This window comes from Corvus hawaiiensis, chromosome 1 (genome assembly GCF_020740725.1).
Source record: "Corvus hawaiiensis isolate bCorHaw1 chromosome 1, bCorHaw1.pri.cur, whole genome shotgun sequence".
Classification (NCBI taxonomy): domain Eukaryota; kingdom Metazoa; phylum Chordata; class Aves; order Passeriformes; family Corvidae; genus Corvus; species Corvus hawaiiensis.
Window position 1 is genome coordinate 36,741,497 of NC_063213.1, and position 24,147 is coordinate 36,765,643.

General features: G+C 37.4%; 1 protein-coding gene across 2 annotated transcripts in view; it reads right to left on the reverse strand.

The window, feature by feature from the left end:
• The window catches only part of NEK11 (NIMA related kinase 11), an 84,177-nt gene extending 60,281 nt beyond the window's left edge, over positions 1-23,896 (reverse strand). For both annotated transcript variants that reach the window (XM_048300665.1, XM_048300657.1), the window contains exons 1-3: positions 20,462-23,896; positions 7,201-7,366; positions 2,031-2,149 (exon numbers count right to left, since the gene is read on the reverse strand). In XM_048300665.1, the coding sequence (XP_048156622.1) occupies positions 2,031-2,149; positions 7,201-7,366; positions 20,462-20,628 (452 nt within the window). In that variant the 5' untranslated portion in view covers positions 20,629-23,896. The remainder of the gene's footprint in view (positions 1-2,030; positions 2,150-7,200; positions 7,367-20,461) is intronic.
• Between the last annotated feature and the right edge of the window lie 251 nt (positions 23,897-24,147).

Below are 24,147 nucleotides of genomic sequence, written 5' to 3' on the forward strand. Positions count from 1 at the left end.
AAGAGTGGAAGTTCAATTAAAGTTGTGCAAGAAGGACAAGTGAATAGTCTATATTTAAAACCATAATTTTTGATGCTCTGGAAAAAAAACTCCTGTCCACAGCAGCTGAGATTTCTTAGGAATGGCTTGGGGAAGAACCAACCCACAGGTTGTAAACGCTTCAAGCTTCTAATTCTAGGAATAAGCTTTCTTTGCATTAGAACACAATTCAAACATATACTACAGCTTTTTTCCATGTCAGTAGAGAAGAAATCATGCATGACTCTTCTACACAGAAACAGAGGGCTGTTATTATGTTTTAGGATTTCAAATTTCTGCAGGTAGTTTTAAATTCTTTTAAGCCTAACCTTTTCCATTTAAGCTATTGTTTGACTCTATACTAGTAAGAAAAAGGTTAAATTTTGTAATGTACATACAACAAAATAAAATACAAATAAATATATAAAAATTAAAACCATCACGTTATTTGTAAGTGTCTGGAGAGGTACTATTAGCTATGATTGAAAAGGAGAAAATGAAATGATGTTTGGAAAATCAAATTGCTTTAAATGAAGAATTAACTGACTTCTCAGGAAACCAAATTTTATATACCTATTTACCAAATTAAGTTTATTTTTAGGATCCTATTTGATTTTAAAGATTTGTTTGAGAACAAGTAGAAGATAAGTAAAATGGAGAGAAGAGTAGAAAAGAGGGACACATGGGAAAAACGAGAGATAAAAGAGGCATAAGAAAATACAGAAAATGAAAGACAAAAAGAATAACTCATAGCATAAAATAAAATAGTTCAGTTGGAAGGGGCCTACAATGACCATGAGTCCAAATGCAATGTTTATATTATTATTCTGCATTATTCTGCACAAAGCATCTTCTAAACACATATGTTAAAGAAAGGATTTCTCCAAAAGGGGACTTTCCAGGGTACCAAAACTTTTAATGATAAGTTGTTAAATTGAAGTTCAAGATGTCAGGATTTTTATTTCCATCTCCCTCTGTCCTTTTGGTCTGAGGTGAATGCTGAAGAGGCAAAGCATCCCAAGAGAGTTCTCTTCATGTCCTCCCATCACTGGAAGGGCAGCATTTCATGTACAAGTCCTAAATAAATTGGCATTTAGGAACAAAAATGCCCTTGCATCTTGGACAGCAATTCACTCTGCCCTTTTCCATCACAGTCTGACAGTTGAAAAAACTCATTAGGCATCCATTAGTTTAGGTCAAACACATCCCACACACTTAACTTCAGGTCAACTCAGGAACGGTTGTTCTTGATGACAGGTGACTTCTGTACCTACTGCTCGGTTTCACCTAAAATTCAGGCAAACAAATTTTATCCAAGCTCTGCAAAGGATGATGCAGAAAAGGAACCAGACAAGCACTGTACATGTCCAGCACACTGGCAACAAGGGAAATCTTTCCATCACTGCAGTCAGCCTGCCAAATCACACTGCAGACAAGAGCTACACTCATGGAGATGACGAGCTAGGCAACCATCTATATACACTACCCCTGCTCCAATCATGTGTGATCTCCTCATATCTGGATGACCTGCAGTAATTTTTTAAGTTAATCTTTGATGTGCTGTTAAAAGTGCTGTCTCTTTTCAAAGAATGCATGTAAGTAACTCCACTAATTTTACTGGGAGTCCATCAAGCCTATCTATTGGATGCTTCACAGTAAATACGTGCAGGGCATGCTTCTTGACTCCCCTTTAAAAAGATGACTTAGTTTTAACATTTTAATCCATTTTCTTCTAACAATATTGAACTATTTCTACTGTGCTCCATACTCCATTTGGCTCTTTTAAAAAAGTGTGTCTAATGCTGGAAGACATCTACCATTGTCCTGCTAAAAGATAGAATGTACAATGTTCCTGCAGGATAGGTAATTAATTACACTTGAGGTATCTGACATATACTAACTACAATAGTTTGGTGAACAGAACTTTCATTTCTGTTTGAGTACCTCCAACTAGTCAGTAAGTCCATTCACTCCCCTCCCAAGCTAAATGTTCTCATATCAAATGACTGTACGTTTCATGCATATAGTCGGCTCCGAGTAACAACTGTATAAACCAGTCTATTACTTGACTTTGAGTGAACATCTTCCCAGAATCTTTGTGCTCTTGAATTTTAAAGTCTAGATCTCCACCCTGAAAAATATCACAATATATTTGTACATTTAAAGTAAGTTTTCAAAATGCTATGTCCCTCATCATAGTACAGGACCCCACTTCCTTAGACCTTCAGGCATCCTATCATGTAGGTCTGTAAAATCAACATATGCATGTGAATTCTGAACTCTGCCAGCACCAAAAGCATACACAAGTGAGGATCAAAATGGTGTTAACCAGTCTGGCTTCATAGTTTTCTCTTAGTGTTACACAAGATCAGCAAAGTTTTCAACTGCTCTTACTTCATGTCACCCAACTTCAGCATCTGAGCTGGTCACCCTCAAACTTTACGGTCAACACAAAGGAACACACACCTGTATAGTGCAATTATCTCTGCCATCCAGTTGTCTGCCTTAGAAGGGATGGATCATGTTGTAGAAACACTATTTCCCTGCAAAGATTTATGATGAGGGCCTACATTGACTGGCTAATATATAGACACCCAGGTAAGTAAAATTAATCTGTCCCAATTGGTCTAAATAAGTTAATGAATTTGAGAAAAGCATTTCCACTCCAGTCAAACATTGCACAGTCAAGAGACACTCTTTTATTATGTTATAATAACCATGTCAGCATCAAAGAAACCATGTTGTTCTCTTAAGAATTAAAATACAGTCTCTTTAATTATGATACTTTGCCCTCTTTCAAACTCACTTTTGCCAGAAACAAAGCAGACTTAAAGCCTCAAGAATATGTAGCATGTGTTATTGTGATACTCCATTAAAATAACAATTGATCTTGAAGTAGCACTAGGAATGGAACAATGTAGAATGGACACACAGTATAGAGTGCCAATAAAATAGAAAATATATTCAGAAAAAGACTACCTGAAAACTGTAATCCAGATAGCTGGAAATACCAGTTGCACAACAACGTGATGAAAGAGGATTTTGAGGAGACTTCCAGGAAAGCCATTCTTTTTGCTCAAAAATACACAGATGGTGGTCAGCTGATTGTTTATCCAGTTTATAAAATAAATTCATTTTGTCTACAAGAATGCACACATATTAATGGTAAGCAATATGTTGAGGTAACTAACCTCAGAGCAAAGGGACTGTGAGTCTGACTACACTCCAGTGACTGATTACCTTACATCAGGAGAGCTTATTTGCCATAAATCATTACTTTTACATTGTACATTCTACATAAAATCAGAAGATTTATGTGCCATATACAAGAAACTATTTCACCTGTACGACTGTACCAGTATCATTTCCCATCATCAACCCTTTATTCCTCTGCACTGTTGACTCTCACCATTTTATGATGTCTTCAGCATTTCTTGTTTTTCTGTTCCAAACACCACAGTGCCTCATACTGCTGCTACAAAATAAGCAGATTCTGTCCTTGCAGATCTATACATTCATGTGCTTCTGACATGAGTTTACAGTAATTTCTATGGCCTTTCTGGTTCTAAGTTACAACATTCAGAAGTCAGTGTGTTAAAACAAAGCAAAACTGTTTTGTCATCTATCAAAAATGTTCCCTGACAATGTCCTGCAATTTTTTAATTGAAATGTCTGAATCATCTCATTCACTAGGGAAGGGAATATGGGTTCAGCTCTCCATCTGCTGCCCTGCTGCAGCCCAGAGAGAAGCTCTTCTGGGAACTTGGAACTCTCAGCAGCTGCTTCCCTTTTGCAACTCCAAATGTTCAGCAGCTTCCCCCTGGTTGCTTGCAGCAGAGAAGAGGAAGGAAAGAAAAATTGGTGCTGGGTACTCCATTGCTTGGCAACCAGATGGGCTGTGCCTGAATCTACTCACGCACCTCAAAAACAGTGAGTCATTATTATAAAATAAACTGTTCCAGACAGATGCCCCAGACCATCCAGAGCCCAGGACTGAGGGGGTGCTCAAATGTGTCAGCTGGCTGCTGGCCTCAAGGGACTGTGTACTATCCAGGTGAGGACAGATGAAGTGCAGCAGGCTCCAAACACCGTTTCTCCCTGTCCCAATGTGTGCCCTCTCACAATAAGACATTGCTATGAAAAAAGCAAAGAAAAGTAAGTGTAGGACCTACAGAGTTAGGGCAGTGAATACTCTGAAGCTGAGGGACAATTCCTGCAAGAGGTCTAAGGAGAACAAAAGCAGCTGAATAAAGCACTACATGTGCCCTCACATAACTGCATAGTTTTTACCTTCAGGAAGGGAAGAGTGGTCTCAATATCCTACAATTAATTTAACCTTGAGTCTAAAAAAAGGAAAACAAAAACACATCATAAAAGATTGCTGAAATACTGCTGCTGTGAAACTCTGAAAAAATTTGTCGACCCAATTTAGCATTTTGCAAGGTCAGTATAATGAAATTCATGAGGAATTCAACAATTTAACAAATTAGGTACATATGGAGTTTCCAAGCTGCAGTTTCTGTTTAAATATCAAGAGTATCAAACACACCAGTAAATTATTTAAAACAGCTTAGCATCTAGAGCTGATAACGTGAACAGGCATTGACTGCTTTAGTTATTCCTTTTGCTCAGATTTCCTTAGCATATGTGTACTCACACCACAGCTGAGACCGCAGTCAAGAGACATAAATAATTGTCTGGGGGAAAGTACAACCAGTTCTGCCTTATAAAATATTACAATGATGTCACTTTTAAAGTAACTGCCCTGTAAAAACTGTATTTTATTGAAGTCCAATTTATATCACAAAATGAAATCCAAGGTTCATTAAGGCATCTTTGTTTGAAATCAGTGTTAGCTGATAATGTTTATATTACCCACAAGATCTTGAACTGAGGAAAGTGTCTAAGAAGCTCAACAAGTATGATAAAACAGAACACATATACTTATTTTCTATAAGTTTGATTAAATTTAGTTGTAATAAAAGATGTCAAGCTGAGCAACGGAGACCAATGCTCTCTGTTTTTCTTTCACAGGACAAGGTATAGCACAGGGCAGCTGCACTGGAGGCTCCCTCTATGCTACTCATGCAAGAATGAACAAAGCACGGTGGCTAATGAATAAGTCACAGTACTTTGGAGAAAACAGAATAAAGCTCAGGGGGGTAGTTCCGTTCCCATGCCAACTTAATGTGTGCTCTTTGTTTTGAGTCTGCCCAAGAGTACCAATTACTGGCAATCTGGTAATTATTCTATGCATGAAAAACTGAATGTACTAGACCTCCAAACAAGGATCAGGTAGCACTACATTTTTCTCATTCTCAATTTAAGCATGATTTAAACAGGCATCTTTTAGGTCAAAAAAACTAAATCCCATCACATACAAAGGCAGGTTATAAATAAGTAAATACAAAAGTATACCTTCTGGAAATACTCCCCCTAAAATAGAAAAGAAACTGTATAGCAATGTGTGCAACTTTGCTTTGTACTTGTCTGAATAGTCGATGAAATATATTGTAATGGCTTAAATGCAACGCTACCACAGAACGCGTCCTTTGGGAAAAAGTCAGAAGCACATCCTATTGGGCCAAGTATCATCCTGACCTCACCTAGCAGATTCAAAACTGAAAAGATTTAGTGCATAACCAGTGAACCCATTTCCTCTTCCTTCATTTGCCTTGCTCTAATACATTGTTTGAGGATGTGACTCCCAGATCATAGGGTAACTCTGTATCAAAACATTTTCACGCAGGGTAGTTAATACCACCTGCATAAAAAACCCTAAAACTCCAAGGAGTCATGCTTGCGATTACTATCATTTTATTCTTTTATTCACCTATAACTTGATGCCAAATGAACAAAAATTTTTTTCAAAAGAGAGTAAAAAGCAGTGGATAGATAAAAGATGCTATAGTGCTGCTGAAATAGGTTCCTTTATTCCTACATGTTTAACTGATCTGGTATTGGGCCACTTTGTACTGCTAGTAGAGAGAAAATTATGAGTGCATGGTAATGGCTGGACTAGATCAGAATAATCCTTCAGTTCTGAGCTCTGGATTTCCTTGAAGATTTGACAGTATTTTCAAACCCCAGCTGTCAGACATTCAGGGAATGGTACAAAAAGCTCCTGCATGGGTGTTAAAATAGTATATGAACAAATACTCAGATTGTATCACAGAATTGAACATTTCAGATTTAATTTTTAAATATCCCAGCAAAAAATATGCATTTTACTGTCATCAAATAAAGCTTCTACGGAAGAAATAACTGACAGGAATGGTACTTGTTTAATTATTCCCATGAAAGCTACATTCTTGAAGAAATTTGATTAGTTAAATCAAATCTGATTTGTGGACAGGTAACCCAGTAGTCTAAGTTCATTATCTTCCAAAGCATTTCAGCATGTCTAGCAGAGCACAACTAAAGAGTTTGCTTCACAGTTTCATTAAAAGATCACTTTATGTACGACAGATTTTTTTTGAAAGAGCACATCTATATTTAATACAAAGTAGGCACTTGTTTTATATAAACTACTAAAAACCTGGCTTAAATATGTTTAAATTCTTATTTGAAAGCTTTAAGACAGATTTCAGCAGTATGTTCTTAAACCAAATGCTGGAGTCAAAAAATGAATGGTAACTATATCTTGATTTAATATTTGTTATATCCACTACACTCTGGTCTTTGACTCACACTGGTTTTCATTTTATAAAGCCAATGCTGCTGCCAAACTCATCATCCATGTGATCAGGCTTAAGCTTCTTGTAATTATCTCCAAATCACAAGTGAGTTTTCCCTTCCTCATTTATACCAGATTTTATACCGTGCCCCCACACCCCCAATCTCAATCTCTCTCACCTATCAGTAGCACACAAGTGGTCCAACCTTTCTGAGCTCTCCCACAGATCCAGCAGTGTGTCTGCATTTAAGCCTTTCTTGTAACACTTGTAATACCAAATGAACTTGCACTTAAAATTACCTATTTCTTCTTCTGTGGTTTGTTCATCTGTGAGTCTCACAGGAGCAGATAAAACTCCTTATCTGAAAGGAACACACCTAACAAGTAGAAGGTGATGCCACAAGCAACAAATAAAGACTAAAGTTCAAACTAAAACATTTTATAAAATGGCTTCTTAGAAGACCCCATTTTAATACACACATTCTGTCAAATTTCTTCAGTCTCACCTCACAATATTCAGTGATAATGCAGAAACTATCTCGCTCCACAAAGCTTGCATAAAATTTGACAATGGCTGGATGGTTTAATTTGGAAAGTAGTTGTGCTTCCAGATTTGCTTCAACTGTTTCATTAGGCTTTAGGTTTCCAACAGAGATTTCCTTTAGGACCTTTCTAGAGGAAAAAAAAGAGAAATATTTATATTAATAAAACCAGAAAAATATAAAAATACGTAACATTCAAAACCCCATCAAAATTTCCTTATATGAAAAATAGTAACATTGACCAAATATTGGCAACATCAAATGATGAGGCAAATACAGGTAAACAAAGAGAATGCATTAAAAATCAAACAAATATGCTCGTCGCCATATATACTAAGAAACATATTAAAAATACTGTTTTGAAATATTTCTCCCACTAATTACCTACTGCACTGTTTTCTTTACAACATGTTTTCAGTGCCATGGATTACTGCATAATAACAAACATAAATAAAAAATGAAATCTAAGTGATTTCAAACCCACCCAGAGCATAGGGTCAAGACTCATATATGAAATAAGGAGTAGCAAGAAACTGCATTTGCAGCTTCTGCCCAAGTCTCTCCAAGGAGGCATGAGAAAAATCACTGAGAATAATATTTCTGTGGCTGTTTTTCTGGTGATAAACTCAGGCTGTCCATTTTTTTTTCTAAAGATCAGCCTGTCCTTCACCTGAGCACATAAGTGAAAAGTACAAATCTAGATTTGGGGCTGGAAACTAATTATACTGTTTCAATGAATTCTAATCCTTTAGTATTTAACGTTTATTTAGGGAGACCCTAAATCCCCTGGAAAAGGCGGGAAAAATGTAGGGATTCTTCATATTCTTCAACCTTAATACATGAATGTGCCATAGGAGAATTTGTAGTTCAGAATTATCTCTATACAGAAGTTGGAATAGGGCAGTTTACTGTTAACTTGACCTGGAAAAAACCCTCAGTGCAGGGCACTATAACAAAGCATATTTTGCCAAGATCTTCCTGATTAAAAGTTGAAAAAAGACAACACAACACATTCCATTTCAATTTACTTTACCAGTCACTGAAAAAGAGATCATAATTATTTTCTGAAGGAGATATTGAAGACTATTAGAGAATATAATGGTTTTTTACTGAAACAAAGTGATGAATTTCCCCAAACTTTTGAATACATGAAAGGCAAGTTTCAGATTGAAGGGATGCTTCCACAGTGCTTTTGGTAATTTCCCCATTCAATTGAGCATGGTTGTAATGCTACAGGAGTTAAACATGACAGTGATAAAACTACAATAATTCACATAATCTAAGGGGAAAAAAAAGCTGTGTTTCTTCATGAGAAAACTTTTTCCTAAATCTGAACAATCTGTTTCTGACTAGCAATGTATGAATTTTCATATAAACTTGCCTAATCCCCATCAGGAATTGTGATGAAAAAAACATGCCCTTTGATCTGTTTGCATCTCTGCAGACAAGCTTCATGGAATGCAGACAGGCAATACCTACTGCAATCTCCTCATCTTCAGCTGACGTGGGTCATTACTCCTTCCTTCATAAAAATCATGTCACAGAACTGACAAACAGGATGAGTCCTTGTTAAAGACCACTTAATACAAGTTTCTTGTATACCCAAGACAGCAATAAAAGCCTGATGTTTTGATGTGCAGGGATAGCTTGTCATCTTAGTCACTCAGTGATCTTAATGCTGTCATCAGCTGTCAGACAAGATGACAGGTGTTTTTCATATTTAAATTAATTCCCAGAAGAAGAAATAAGAAAATATACTTTTTGTAAATAAGGTATTGGTTTTCTGCAACACAATTCTAATTCATACCCACAGCTGGAAGATGTTTGCTTCTAGAAAGAAAACTTTTGTATGTAATCAAGATCAGGTACATCTGCATGTCTCTGTTATATGTGTGTACTGTGTCTGTATGTAGATAAGGTTTGATTTTACTGCATTAAATATGAAAAACGTAACTAGACTTCACACTTTCTGCAAAGCTTTTGATAATATCTTAGCAAATACACTTAAAAATTCAAAATATGTACTAAAAAACCCTCTGTGTTAACTAAGTATTGACAAAGAAGTTATGTCAGATTCTCAGAAGCCTCACAGAGAAAACGGAGAAGTCTCCAGATCTGAAGTGGCTCTTTTCTGTTAACTTTAGAAGAAAAACAAGGAAGATAAAAGTCTTCGGCCTAGATAGAAATTCATCTATAGAAATTAACTATACTTTTCAATACATAAAACACCTAAAGAGTGCTTAAATTCACCCTACCCCATTTCAGTATTTACACAAGTAAATTCTATCCAAACAGGCAGCTAAAATAGGCACATTCTGTGATTTATAGAGCTCCTAAGATAACTCAAATTTGGCATCCCTGGTGATGTCAAATAGGCTGACAGACCCACAAATAAAAGGTTAGTAATGATAAGAAAACAACAAACCTTTCTTAGCTAAACCATGATGACTGCATCTCCTCTCTACCAATAAAATCCAGCTCTACATTTTGAAGGAGACAAAGTGTTTCTGTTTCTATGATCCAACCTGCATTTTATGGTTAGCTTATAATAAAGAGTGACCCATCATTGCTCATAATTCAGACATGGTACTTGCAGATCATCTGCTGAAAATCTGCCTGCATTGTGTTACTTAACTAATTTTTGTAAACTGAGTTATTTTATACAAACCTTTTGAAGAGCATTACATGAATGTTTATTCTGGATATTGGGAATAATAGCCTCTCTTGTTAAGATTTTATCAAGACTCCATCTGGAGTATACAGATCCACCTGAAAGTCAAGTTTTTTCAAAAAATCTGCCTCTGTATTTTCTGCTACTTAGGTTCAAGTATTAAGTGGGATTTAAAAGGTCTAAAGCTGTTTGCATGAACTAATAAATCTCAGATTTACTGTATGAACAGAGAAAATAGAGATCTAGGTGGCAATACGGAAAACCAGGTAAACCCACTAAAATGTGGATATCTTCCAAATACAATACTTAACTACCCCTTCTGATATAATGCTGAATGAGGTATGCTAATTTAAATGTAAATATTATTATAGATTTCACTTAGTGTAAAATACAGACACATAAGCAGATCATAGAATTGTTTAGATTGGAAATGACCTTTAAGATCATCAAGTCCAACCACAAACCTCACACTGCCAAGTCCACCACTAGACCATGTATCTAAAGATAAAATGTCAGTGAACCCACAATTAGAAAATCTTATTATAGAAGTGCTAGCAGATATCTTAAATACAGAACAGCAGCCTCCAGATTTTAACTGTGTGGAAAAGAACTTCAGCCTTGCATTCAATCAATAATAGAAACACACTTCGAACTTTATCTTGAACTGACGACAACTGAAAGAGTCTTGTAGTGAAAGCATTCATATCTGAAGAGTGAAAAAATCCAACTGTCACCATGTACATCCACCCTGGAGGAAGCTGGGTCTGGGATAGGTAACAACATCCATCCCTTCAGGGTTGGAAAATGACACGAGAGATGAGCCCACTCCCCAAAATACAGAAAGCAACATCCCAGCCTCCGCAGGCTCAACAGGCCCACACCCCTCAAGAGGCCTTAACAGGCCCACACCCCTTCCCTGGGAATGCTTTCTCTGGGAACACCTTCTGATTTTCATTAGCAAAATCTTGCTGGCTCGTGTTGTCACACTTTGAAAAGCAGCCAAGTTGGTACATTGGGTCTGAAAGCACAATAACAGGTAGCAAGTGGGGCTAAAGAGAGCGAGACTCAAAGAAAGAGAAAAACAAACATGAAGTGGAACCCTCCAGAATATGGGCACGCAGAGGGAATCCCTTTTTGAGCTTTACTAATGACTGACAATACACCACAGCAGTGTTTATCTCAGTCTATTTGCAGTGATCTAAAATTGAATGTTTTACAACCCATCTGGTATTTGTTTACATCGGTGACGTACTTTGCTGTTATATAATTTGGTTTATTGGATCAGATGCAATTCTTAAAAGGCAGTATTTCTCAAAATGCATTCTGTTTATTGAGTAAACTGCAACATGAATTATTGTCTAAGTACATTTGCTTGCTGAGAAGGAAGTAAAAGAAATAGAACTCTTTAATATCAAGAATAAATAGGTCTGATAAAATAGCAGAAAAATTGTGATCTGGGAATATATTATCAAAATTTGAAGTTTTTAATTAAACTGAAACTTCATTTTACACAGGCAGGTTTTCAGTTAACCGCAGTTAATTAAAATTTCATTTAGGTTTTGAGTTGCCAATATGGAGAGTTGTAACCCATAACCCATAACCATGTGCTGTATTTCTATCCATGCTGACCTTTGTAGGACTATCACTTCACCCTGATAACTCCTCAGTACAAGGATCAGGTGCAATTCTGTAAAAATGCATCACCTCTTACTGGGTCTGTAACTGGATCTGAAACTGGTCACAAACAATAAAATTAAAGGAGTGCCTGTCTAATTAGTGATGCCTTCTACTCGTCAAATGGCAAGCAGAGAAGGTACAGCACTACAAATGGGGACCAAAATGAAGAAGATGTGACAACCTTCATGCAGAAAGTTTGTACAAAGCTCCTGCACAATGGAAACGGTCTGGGAAATTTGGTAACAAAGGCACCTACAGACAGGGTAAAGTCACCCACCATTACTGCTTCTTCTTTCCTGCAGTTTACAGCTTAGCAACAAAAATTCAGATAGCCATTCTTTACATTTTATCCATCATATTTGGAACATCAATGTCTGCATGGTCAGATAATTTAAAGACATTCATCTATCTGTTAGAGAAAGAGGAAGCTGGTGCAGCCATGGAATACAAAAAGTCAGCATACACAAATCAGTCCTACCTAGAAGAATACTTGGGTTTATCTAAGGAAAGAGACACAGTAAATTAAGAGCACTTGATTTCTATGGGAAAATCAAGAGGATTACCACACTTCCAGTGAAAAGCAAACAGTGAATGCTGTTTGGTATTCCTCCTTACATATACAAACTTACTCACTATCCAAAGCATTTCAGACCCAAGTAGGATTATGTAACTTCTAAAATCAAATCTTGGGTTGCCACACCCACTACGAATTTATTAGTCAAGCCATAACCCCTTTTCAATCCTAAGTATCGCTGCACAGCTTCTTAAATCAAATGCTGCACTTTTTTCATCATCCCCCTGGACATTACTGACTTACTAGTAATGCCAGAACAGTTATCAGCAAGTTGTTTTTTCTGTTCTCCAAACAACTTATTCACACTGTTCATGAACATTCACAGACACTGAGAACTAATCCCTGAGCTAATCACTACGAATTCAATCGCTATATGAGCACTGTAATATCTGCAGATGGATTAAATATAATTTCATTTTCTGAATAACCACTTTAACTAATTTAACCTCACTTTAATGTCTTTGAATGGCGATGAGATTTCTTAAATTTGCAAGTGAAATGGATGATTCACTTTCCATTTCCATCAGCAAGTCACAATTATAGCACTTACAAATATTTTTCAAGATGCCAAACTTTCAAATGCTCTAACATATGCACTAACACTGAACAGGGCAGCTCATAGTGAAAACAGTTTATGGTTATTTGAAAATTATGAGTTCCTAATTAGTATCCCAAAAAATGTAGAATATATTTTCTGGAACGTGAAAAAGAATACTGTTGAAATAAGTTAGCTTTAAGGAAAACAGTTTGTATCATTTCCCTCTGCACTGAGCAAACTCTTGTATATACAAAGGGGCATCATTTAAATAAATTTGGTCAGCCATATGTGCCAATTTTGGAAAAAATCAGTAATTATAAAGCAAAGCAGAGCAATTGTGTTATCTTCCACAGAACTGAACAAGTGATTAAATGAAATTATTTATTTAGATATTAAAATGCATTTATTGTGAATAATTCTTTGGGATATTTTGGGTTGCCATCTACATTGATTAAAAATGACAGAATAAAAGTAAGCATTGATTAATAAAGGATGAATTTTCCTCTAAAGACATATTTTTGAAATTAGAACCTTTTTCCTAGAGAGAAATGGAAAAATAAAATCATAAATACATTTATAGTCTACTCATATGTTTCAGCTCTAAATCAAATACTACTAGACTGTGATTGAAGTGAAGAAATTTGTGTCTTAACAGGAAAATTACTAAAAATTGTTATGAAGTACTGACTAATACCTGTGTACTTATATTTAGCAATGCCTTGTGGTTTCATGTTGCGTTATCCCCCTCTACTGTTCATCCAACCTTTTTCCTACAGCCCAGTCTTGCTGAAGAATGCAATGAAGCATTGTGCTGCCCCTAGCCTAAATGGGATTTTTGAGGAATACGACAAGGACTAAATAATTTGTTTATTCTCTATATCTTTGAAGACTTCCATCAAAAAATGAATCTTCTAAACCAGGCATTTCTCCATTGTGATTTCATTACACAGACTTAATGTACTTTACAGCTAACTGCTCTCTGCTAATTAACATTCCCTTTCAAACAAGAGGAGACACCATTACAGAACTAAAGACTGAATGCAGCATTTTGTCTTCAAGCTTTTTAATATGATTAAGCATCTCATAATTACCATGTTATAACTTTTCTACCTGCAGCCTTGGGCTAGAGCATCTACCAAAAAGAAATTTCCTTCTGTAGGAATTAGTTTGAATTTTGAAATTAATTGTAATTTGAAATTTTGAAGAAAGACCTTCATATCACCTGATCTATATTCATCAGTTCATAGAAAACAGACTAGTTGTGAAGGGAAACCAGATGTATTAAAAGTTGCAATAAGAATGCATTCCATAGAAATTCAACTAAAACACTTGTAAATGACAAATTTAATTGGTTCTCTTCTGAATTTAAATATATTTGTAAGCAGAATTATTCACTGTTGCAAGGATATTTATGTCAACAGTATTGTCCCTTCAGTGGAATTAACTCCCAAAAGTAATTTAAACAGTAATTGCTGCAACTTTAATGAGAAAATTCACTCTCCCTACATGTCTCTTTCCTTCAGGAATCTCCTTCAGTGTTTATTTCTGATATGCATTTAAGCATCTATGATACCAAAAAAAAAAAAAAAAAAAAAGAAAGGAGTGTAGAAAAAGATAAAAGCATGGTTTATGGTTTATAACTTTACAAAAGCATGTTACTAAAATAGTCTATAATCAAAGGCAAAGGGAATCAAGCAATGCTGAGGAAATTAATTGCATATAACATCCATTGTTAGATAAAAATCGTTTAATACTTTTAAGCCCTCCTGAGTGTGATACTCTGCTCTTAACAATCAGTGAAACACATGCAATTAAAAAATTAAGCAACTACCCAACAACATTGAAAAGTTGTTTCAGAACACGTGAAGGGCACACTGTGGATGTAAGAGAAACAACAGCTAGGAATTACAGTTACTAGTAAGTCACACAAGCACAACAACAAAATAAAACAAAACAAAACAGAAAAAAAATAGGGAAAAACATTGTCCAGCAAATCCATAATTTATTCCACTCACTGCAGCATTTTTCTCATTACAATGTACTGAATGCAACAAATAACTGGAGGCTTACTCCGCATGGAAGAAGTTCAAACCACCCTGATGCAGACTTAAGAGGAAACACCTTGCCAACAAGGGTAGCCCATAAGAAGATACAGTAGACAGGCATATTCAAGTATTTCAAAAACCTACAGTATCTTTGAGGCAGGTGGCCACAGTTCAACCTAAAGTAATAATACTCCACCTCTCCCCATTTTCTTACTAAGGCTAGCTTACAAATGCATGAAAACTAAACATCAATTTCAGCAAAATGAGACAGAAGTGATCTCAAGGTATTTGCTTAATTACAAAATCATCAAATTCTGTCTCCCCTGTGCACCTCAAAGAACGGTAATTCACCAGTAATGCCTTAAGTACAGATCTCCACCCAATGTTGGAAACATTACTTGAAAACAATTCTCAAAACAATGAACTCAGCCACCAGCACTGCTCACTGCCTGCACGTCTAATCAGAATGTGATGAGTGCTGCAGCACGGAGCTCCTGGGAGCTTGGCTCTGTGGGGGATGAGATTTATTGTAAAACCAAGCAGTATTTCCTTTAAGGCGTGCTGCCTCCCACTTACACACGTTAAAGACCTAGTTAGAATCCTCCCTGGTCAAATGGACAAATCCCAATGAAAATGAGAAAGTAGGCTACTTAGTTTAAGAAAGGTGTATCAAAAGGGGAGCAGTAAAAAAAGAAAAAAGAAAAACCAATAACAATACCACCAAAGCTGATAAAGGTGACTTAGGAGATGTAAAAGTTGTATCAGACATCGCTGCGGAGGGTTTCACAGACGCCTGTGTTACACAAGCCGAATGAAGGGTCTTGACCTGTTCCAGTGTGGATCTTTTGATTCCAAAGAAGACACAGAATGCCGAGGTTTATGCTTTTGATTATGAGGTAACTAGAAATTTTAATACAGTAATTGCCTGTGCAAAGGACTGCAGCATGGCTGTGACTTTAAATTGCCAAATCCATCACCAGCATGGGCAGGGTAAAATCTTACATCTCTGCTCCAATGCCAAGCTACCCTGCAGCCCCTACTAGAGCCTTATCCAACACAGGAACTTCCTAAACTTTCTTACATTGAGCTGGAGGAACCCAACTGTGCCATGCCGGGCTGCAGGAAAAGCTGGGCACTGACAGGGATGTAGGAGGTAGAGACTAAAGCACCTTCCCACATGGTCTGCAGTGAAATCTGCTTTGGGTGAATCCGAGGTTATCAAATTTGTCTTTGAATCAGGATCATATTGGCCTGCACTAGAAACTATCTGAAACCATTGTGGCCATAGCTGGGACTGCCTGCTAAAACTTGAAGCAAAACATTCACAGTTTCACTCCCTGGCAACCTCCATTGCAGGTGTACTCTTAACTGAAGCATGAGAGCATCAGCCACTCTCACAGAGGCTTCAGCAAGGAAATTGCTTAGACACTTAGCTCTAGGCCTTGAATTCTGTAACACTGCTCACAGAATCCAAAAGTTATGCTTGGTCACTCAAGTGGAAAGCTCATGAAGGCTCACTTCTCAAACTGTTATCGCTAAATCCACAAGGTATGCTTTCATGGTCTCTTATTTGGGCCAAGCATGACCGTACTCCTCAGCAAGCATGGCAGTTCTGCTGACACACACGGTAGCTGTGTGTCACAAAGCACCATGAAGCAGAGGCACACGTGACTGAACCAAGCCAAAAATGGTTCTTTAAGAAAAACTTAAAAGTAAGCCACAATCAGGAAGGTCCTACAGGAAATGCACTTTTGATCAGTTTTCAAGCAGATAATGAATATCTGTTCACAAATCTAAAATGTCCTAATAAATTCCAGTTTTAATTTCTAGTAATTATTATAAAATGAAGGAGAAGAATAAAGGAAAGCAGTGTAATTAGATGAATGTGCACACAACAAGTGGCAGGGAGTAATTTGTTACTGTTTTGATCAATTCACCATCAAATGACCATTCGCTTGGAATTCCTTCAGAGAAGCAAAGAGGCAGCAAACACAGGGACTTGACAACACAGCAATCTGCTGATGGTCACTTGGATATTCATAAGTTACAAATCTCTTCCACCTTTAGATTTTATATCATTTGTTATAAGAAGTCATAAATAATTGAAAGTCACATGATAAATTATTCAGCTAAGCGCACAGTTTCCAAGGAATCCTAGCATGGGTCTGGATTAAAGCTATAAAGCAAGTCAGATGCAGATGTTGAGCTGACACCCCACAGTTACCACACAGTGGAGTGGTCCAGGGAGTTTGGCACTCGGCAGCATGCCCTTTCCACCACAGGGACACGTAAATGCCTTGTGAATATTTATGAACTGGAAGTCCCTATTGCCTACTGTGTACTTCAGCTGCTTGCCCATACATGGTTATGAATCAGCGACACTTAACCCAGAGCTTCCTTTGGCACAATAGATTAGGACATTAATTTTCTTTAAGTGATGGCACTGTCCTTCAAGACTACTGTTGAACTTCAATCTCTCCTGTAAAAGACTTTGTCTTCAACCATAATTACCTGTTATAATTAACTCATAATATACTCAGGGGGACTAGCATAGAAGTGACTGCAGGAATATTATTTAGTTGTAAAAATGCTGGTACAATCCTGCTACTTTCTTTATACAAACCAAGTTTTCTGTTTTGGGTAGCTTTAGGTCCATAATGTGCAGGAACAAATAAATATCAAATAACCCACAAACCAAGACATTCTGTGTAAACTGGAACTAAGAAGCTTGCTTTGTACAGATGTATCTCTTGTGCTTAACTGGCTTTAGGGTCTAAGATTTAAATTCTGATTCTAGTTTCTTCCAAAAGAAGGGGGGAAATTGATAATCTCTCTCCTGTATAGATGGTTTAGTACATGAGAAACTTCGCTTATAGTGAAGAACATCCCAGATTCTGACCTTTCTCTCTATGAGGGCATTCTTTTTGTTCTCTACTCTGCTGCTTTCATGTAAATTGCAGGGACTTCTATCTGAGTTATTTAACTCTGTCATACTCGATGAGAATCATCCAACAAAAATTCTTGCACCAGAAAATACAGTTTACAAAAAAAATACAGTTAGAAAGTTAAAGCAACAGGCAAGGAATGTATCATACAATGCAAGACTCAAGAGGGAGTTAAAGGGACCTACATATGCTACTATACTTGTGGTACTTCATAACCTTATTGTTTATGGAGTATGCAGGTCAACCATATGATACTGATCTAGTATGATCTCAGAAAGTCAGTAATCCTGATCCCATCCATACAAAGAACTGGAGAGGAGCATGAAGCTGGCATGTACCTCTTAGAGAAGCAGGCACTGCTAGCCTGAGCAGCCCTGAGAGTTTTATGTGAAATAAGTCTGTTAATTTGAGGTATGCCCCAAATAATCAACTCTCTCTCCTTCCCAGCTAAAGCAATTCTGTGTACAACACTTCACTCACAATAGGTATGATCCTTGAGAGGTAACAAAATACAAGGCACAACCTAAAACTGTTTCTAGAATCATACGAAAGTTTTGCTTGAAATACATGATAACCACTGTTAGTCTCTGCAATAACTCATTCTGTAGACATTGCACTAATGGAAAATCGAAAAAGATATCCCTGAACAGCTTCTGTATCAATATGTCACTTTTCTTGGGAATTTGTATTTCTATGATTTATTCCTATGCTCTTTCAGAGTGCTTCAGACTATAGCAATTTTCAGGAAATTATCTGTGTCTGAGTTTACACTGTACATAATATTTCTCTCAGCATGTTCTAGATCATCTCTGAAACAATAAAAATAGAATTCTAATTCTGCTGAGGTCACAGTTGTGTTGTTTGTGGGTTTTTTTCCACTGAAGTGCCTTCAGAGCTGTATTAAGATGATTCTTTTTAAAAAGTAAGAATCATAACCACGTAAATTTTCATTTAAAAGTATATATAACATAAGCAGCAACCCATAGGGTTCCATATGAGATTATCTGAAAGCAGCACTGAGTATGTGACTTCTAGCATATTTTACCACCTTAAGAAACCAGTATTTCTAAATCCTACCATTATGCTACCATTCTATACCACTCTATACCATTATGCTACCTGGTTTTTTGTGCTCAACTGGGACAGTATTTTTGTCATCCATTAGTATATAAGAGGTAGAAATCTGGGGGGATCCCCTCGTTAATTCATGCTTGAGGCATGGAAGGAATGAACTGTGATAGGCGAGCACCCCCTCGTGATGGAAGGCTTAAATACAGCACTGCACATCTTAAAGCACTTGGGCTGGTTAAATACTGGTGTGTTTTTATTGTACGGTGGTCACAAAAAGAGACTGATAAAAAAATTTAAAATAAAACCAAAAATATGTCATTTGATAGTCAGTCTCTGTCCTGAAGATAGCAGAGGACACACGCAGGCTCTACCCTAACAAAATGCAGGCATGAAATGCTGCAGGCAGTGAATGGTTGTTCAAGGCAGTCACTCAAAATTCTCAAGAAAAAAATAAAAACAGCCACGTAAAAGCTTAAGGCATGGTGCTTGTTTTTGAGGTTTGGCAGGTTGTGCTATAGCAGCAACTGTGTGAAGACCCACATTTCACTATACTGGTAATATTCTAAGAATGAGTTCGGTAACAGCTGATTCTGAAGTGTCTTAGAAGCTCAGGTAGTTCCTGCCACCCCATTTGCATGATAGACTATCTTAACATTAAAAAAAAAAAGAAAAATATTGTTTATTGATTTAAACAAAATATTTCATTAAAGAACTTTTTTTTAAGAAAAGTGTAGCTAAGGCTATGAGAGAGCCAAAACCCTTTAAGCCATGTGAAAAAAGCTAAGAGCTTAGTGGACCCTAACCTTAATCTAAGGAGATGAAAAGATGTAAATTGATATAGAAGGAAAACAATTGACAGATTTATGCCTTGGCTGCACACTTATTAAAGCAATATTGCCAATAATGCATGGCCATAAGTAGCAAAAGTGAGGCACAAATGAATCAGAAAAAGCTCCTTAATCATCTAAGTGCTCATTAATGTGTCTACCAAAAAGGACCAATAGACTCCCCTATTTAAAGGAATTATGTATTTCTGGCTGAAGGGCATATTGATTAAATGTGAGCCTTACAATTTTGTTTTTTGATAAAACAAAGATTTTTCTAGTTAAATTTCATGTGGTGTAAGTATCGAGGTAGACGAACACAGTTCTACACAACAGGAAGTCCAGCCACAAACCCAACATCAAACCCACATACAGGAATGTGAACACTCTGAAAATGATTGTCATTGTGGCTTCAGATTCCCAAAGGATTTATCTATAAAACTGATAAGACTTGTCCAAATTCAGGCAGGTTAAAAAAAAAAAAAAATCAAGATTTGCTGGCAATTAAAAAAAAATCAAACCTTCTTCCAGTTAGGTATACAGCAAATAAAAAGGTGTTTACTGGAATTTCTGTAACTCTTCCTTTTCAGGTTTTATTTAGACAACTCATGTATAAAAAATAGGTCATCAAATACTGTACAGTTTCTTTTGAAACCTCTACAACAATCTGAGTCCTTACAGTAACACAGAATCAATTCCTGAAGGCATCCAATTAAGTGTTATCAAAAAAAGTCTGCTTCTATCTTACATTGTCACTGAAGCTAGGCAGTTAAGGCTGCACCATAACACCAACTGAGAGATGAGACACAAAGAAAATATCTACAATGCAAGAAATATGTTCCCAACATTTTTATTTAAAGCGTGTGAAGGGTTTACTTACAATTCTCCTTGTTTTGCTTTTCTGTCATTAACCAAGTACACACTTCCAAAGCTTCCATTGCCAAGTTTCCTCTGAATAGTGTATCTTCTTGCAATCACAGCATCTGAGCAAGCAGAATTAAATCTGCCAACAGTGACATGCTTAGCAGTTTCTTGAAATTTCAGCATTTCTCTGTGCAACAAAAACTACACAAATTTCTCTAGGATGTAGCTTTCAAATCCTTTTATTCTTCCATGGCTGTTCACAGAAATCCCTTGAAACAGAAAAATATTGATTTGTCAATGTATTGCACTTATTAAACTTTTCATTTAATTCTGTGGCAGTGTTTACAGTACCCAGCTTGCAGCAAACACAAATTAAGTCGAATCATTAGCTGCTAAACTGCGGGCAGCAGACTTGATAAACAAACTTCAGATAATGTAGATGTGACATAGTCAGTCTTCCTCTAAATCAGCCTTAAATTAATTCTCTGAACTGATAGCACAGTTCCCCCAGATATGACACTCTTCCTCACCACCTGTCTTTATACCACCACAGTACCTGACACCAAAAATATCTGCATTTCAGGACACAAGTTTCAAGATTTTTGTACATATTGAAGCATAACCTCCACCCATAATTTGAATTCTCTCCCATCAACAACTACAAAGCTGTTTTCTCTGCTCTTTCATTTACCCCTCAGATTTCACCATCTGTTCCAGTGCTGACCTCACAGCCTCTCTGTGACTCACTACTAGTATCTTCTGAAAATTAGTTTCACGGAAAAACTGCAAGACTTTCAATAAAACCCAACTCTTCCAAAACTTCATTTCTCCTTCACTGTGTCCTTTCATGACTCACCTTTCCAACCTTTCCAACAATTTATATTTGGTTTAGAATTCTTGCCTAACAGAGGTCTTAATTCTGCAAACATAAGGACTGCAAAGGCCAAGCTCTAGCATTTCTGTTTTTCAATAGCTCAACATGAGTATAGAATGTTTACTCAACCTTCCTCATTCCAAATGAAAAAGGGTAGACTGCACATAATAAAACAATATTGCTTTCATTACCTTGTCTTTATATAATGCTATGTGCACATTTTGCTTGAAGAGCCTTTGGAGCAAGTAAAGGTCCTGTGAGATCAGTGCTACTACTGCTACCATCCCTCGGCACTGCAGAGCAGCGGGCCCACACTGGCCTTGCTCACCACACCATTTCAAGGTCAAGGCAAGCACACAAACAGGATTTTTCTTGTGGTGGTTGTGGTTTTGGGAGAGCAAAGGCAAACTGCCTAATTTTAAAAGCTGTACAAGTTTAGATTCCAAGTCACTGGCTTCTCTTCCAAATGAATGCAGAGCCTAAATTAAGATTACAGATTTGTATCTTGCAACAACAAACTCTGTGTGTGTGTGTGTGTGTGTGTGTGTGCAGGCACAAGAACCTATTTTAATACCCATCAACTGAGCTGCTGTCACACTGTACCAAAAAGCCTGACATTGCACTGCCATCATGTTATGAAACACAGATAAACTTTAATTACTACAGGACATCTTAAATCCTGCATGTTTTTTAACCTAAAGGACTCCTAATGCTGTTCCTTTATTCTCTTCCAGCAATACTGACAAAAATTTTGAAATGCAAATGCTAAGGAAAGAGTGTCAGCTAGAAAATTATTTCTCTGTAACTCCAAATCTGTCTGAAGGAGCCTAAAAGGATCATGCTGAGGTGTGGAGGAGGGGAGGGCAGAAAGATGAACTCCATAAAATATTATATTGCCAATTCTAGAAAGTTTACATAATTTTCATTTACTGTTCTATTCTCCTAATTGCTGTTTTATGCATACCTTCATAAATTCCTTTAGAAAAAACTACACTTAGAAAACCTGCTGAGCTATCTATACCCTTTTTTTCTTTCTGAGGTCACTTAACACAGCTCACATCTTCATACTTACTTGGGCCTAGGAATGTGTGACAATCCTTCACACACAAAACCATGCTTAAGATCAAGAAGCTGAGTTTAATTTCTGTGCTTCATTTCTAATAATGCCTCTCACCTCTTACTCCCTATGCTTCAAATACCCTCTCTATATAATAAGAGTAATAATTATCATGGAACTTAGTGAAATGCTTTAGTATCTACTGCTGAATAGTGATAGAAGGCAGGGGCCAGTGATTGCCATTGTGGCATCACAGGTGCATTTTAATGGCACAGAAGAGGTGGAATGTTGAGCACTGCACCTGAAAGAAATGCCCCATAAGAGCCAATAGGCCTTAAAGACTGATTCAGCCATAAGACTGATGGATTCTTCAAGAAGTATATGAACCTCTCCTACCTCACTCAAACCCTTAGCCCAACCCCTCCGTGTTCCTTTCCTGCCAGTGTCCATCTCCCACTGAGCAAGTATTTCCCAAGCAGCAACATCAATTGCTTCTTTAAAGTTCAGAACAACTAGAGGTAACATAAAGCAGTCAAGTCTCCAGCTCTCTTTTCCTAAAAAAAAATCTCTGTGTACCCTATCCAGTAACTTTGGTAAAGAGTTTCCTTTGTCCCATCCACCATTCCCAAGTCCCATCCCAGAGCCAGGCAGACTGTTGATGCCAAGCAAACTAATGCAATTACATTGTCTGGATCACTTTTTAAAAAATATTTTCTTCCTTGGCTAGAGTTAGATCTTCCCTTTTGTGTTGCAAACTAAAGGAAAGTTGTTGGTACATAGTTCCACTTACCCATGCTAAGCACAAACCATCTCAACTCCTTCCCTGGCCTTTCTTAGTTTCTGTAAGATTAACCTTCATGTTTCTTTAGCAACAGCTAACATACTCTGACACTTTCTGCTTCCAAGCTAACCACTTCTTTGCCAATCAAGACCATTTTCCAAATCTTTTAGGTTTTCTTTTTACTCCTTAAGAACGTTTGCCACCCTCCACTCACTGCAACACAAATTCCAAAGTCTTTATATTTAAGCTCTAAATAGCCTCAGTATTTACTACCTTGATTTTTTTCCTGCCGATGACTTCACTGGCCTGCTCCTTTAAGTGTTTTGAAAATTCAAAAAATGATATTTTCCTTGATTTTTGCCTTCATGAAAAAAAAAAATATTAACTTTTTAACACTGTCTCCATTATTATTTTCTGCAACATCTTTACAAACTTACCCAAGGGTAAGTTTATTTCATCATTTCAATTAGCTCAGTTTTTTAGTGCTCCTAGAGCAATGACAGCTAAGATTTCATTATTAGTGTCGGTAGCAAAGGAATTTGAGGATGGTGGTAAAACGGGGTCAAATGTACTCGACTATTATATTTAGTACCTCCCTAACGCACATTCGGGAAGCCGAGATTCCCTTGGATAATCTCAGGGATGTTATTACCTCGTTACAAGACTGTAAGACCCAAAACGCAAGTTAGCACCCAGATACCCTCACAGCAAGGGGCGAGGGCGGGGTCCGCGTTCCTCACCCCTGCGGCACAGGCGGGACTCCCCAGGAGCCGGCGGTGCCCCACGTCCTCGCCGCTTCCTGCCGCTCCAGCGCCCGTCCCGCCGGCGGGGACTGTGGCGCCTCAGGGTCCCGCGTGTCCCCCCGGGACGGCCTGGGGCAGGCCGGGCGCTGGCAGAGCGGGAGCGGCCGCGGGCTCGCAGCGCTCCCGGCACGGACCGCGCTGTTCGCGGCCCCGTCTCCAGGAGACGGCGCGCGCGCGCCGGAGCGCC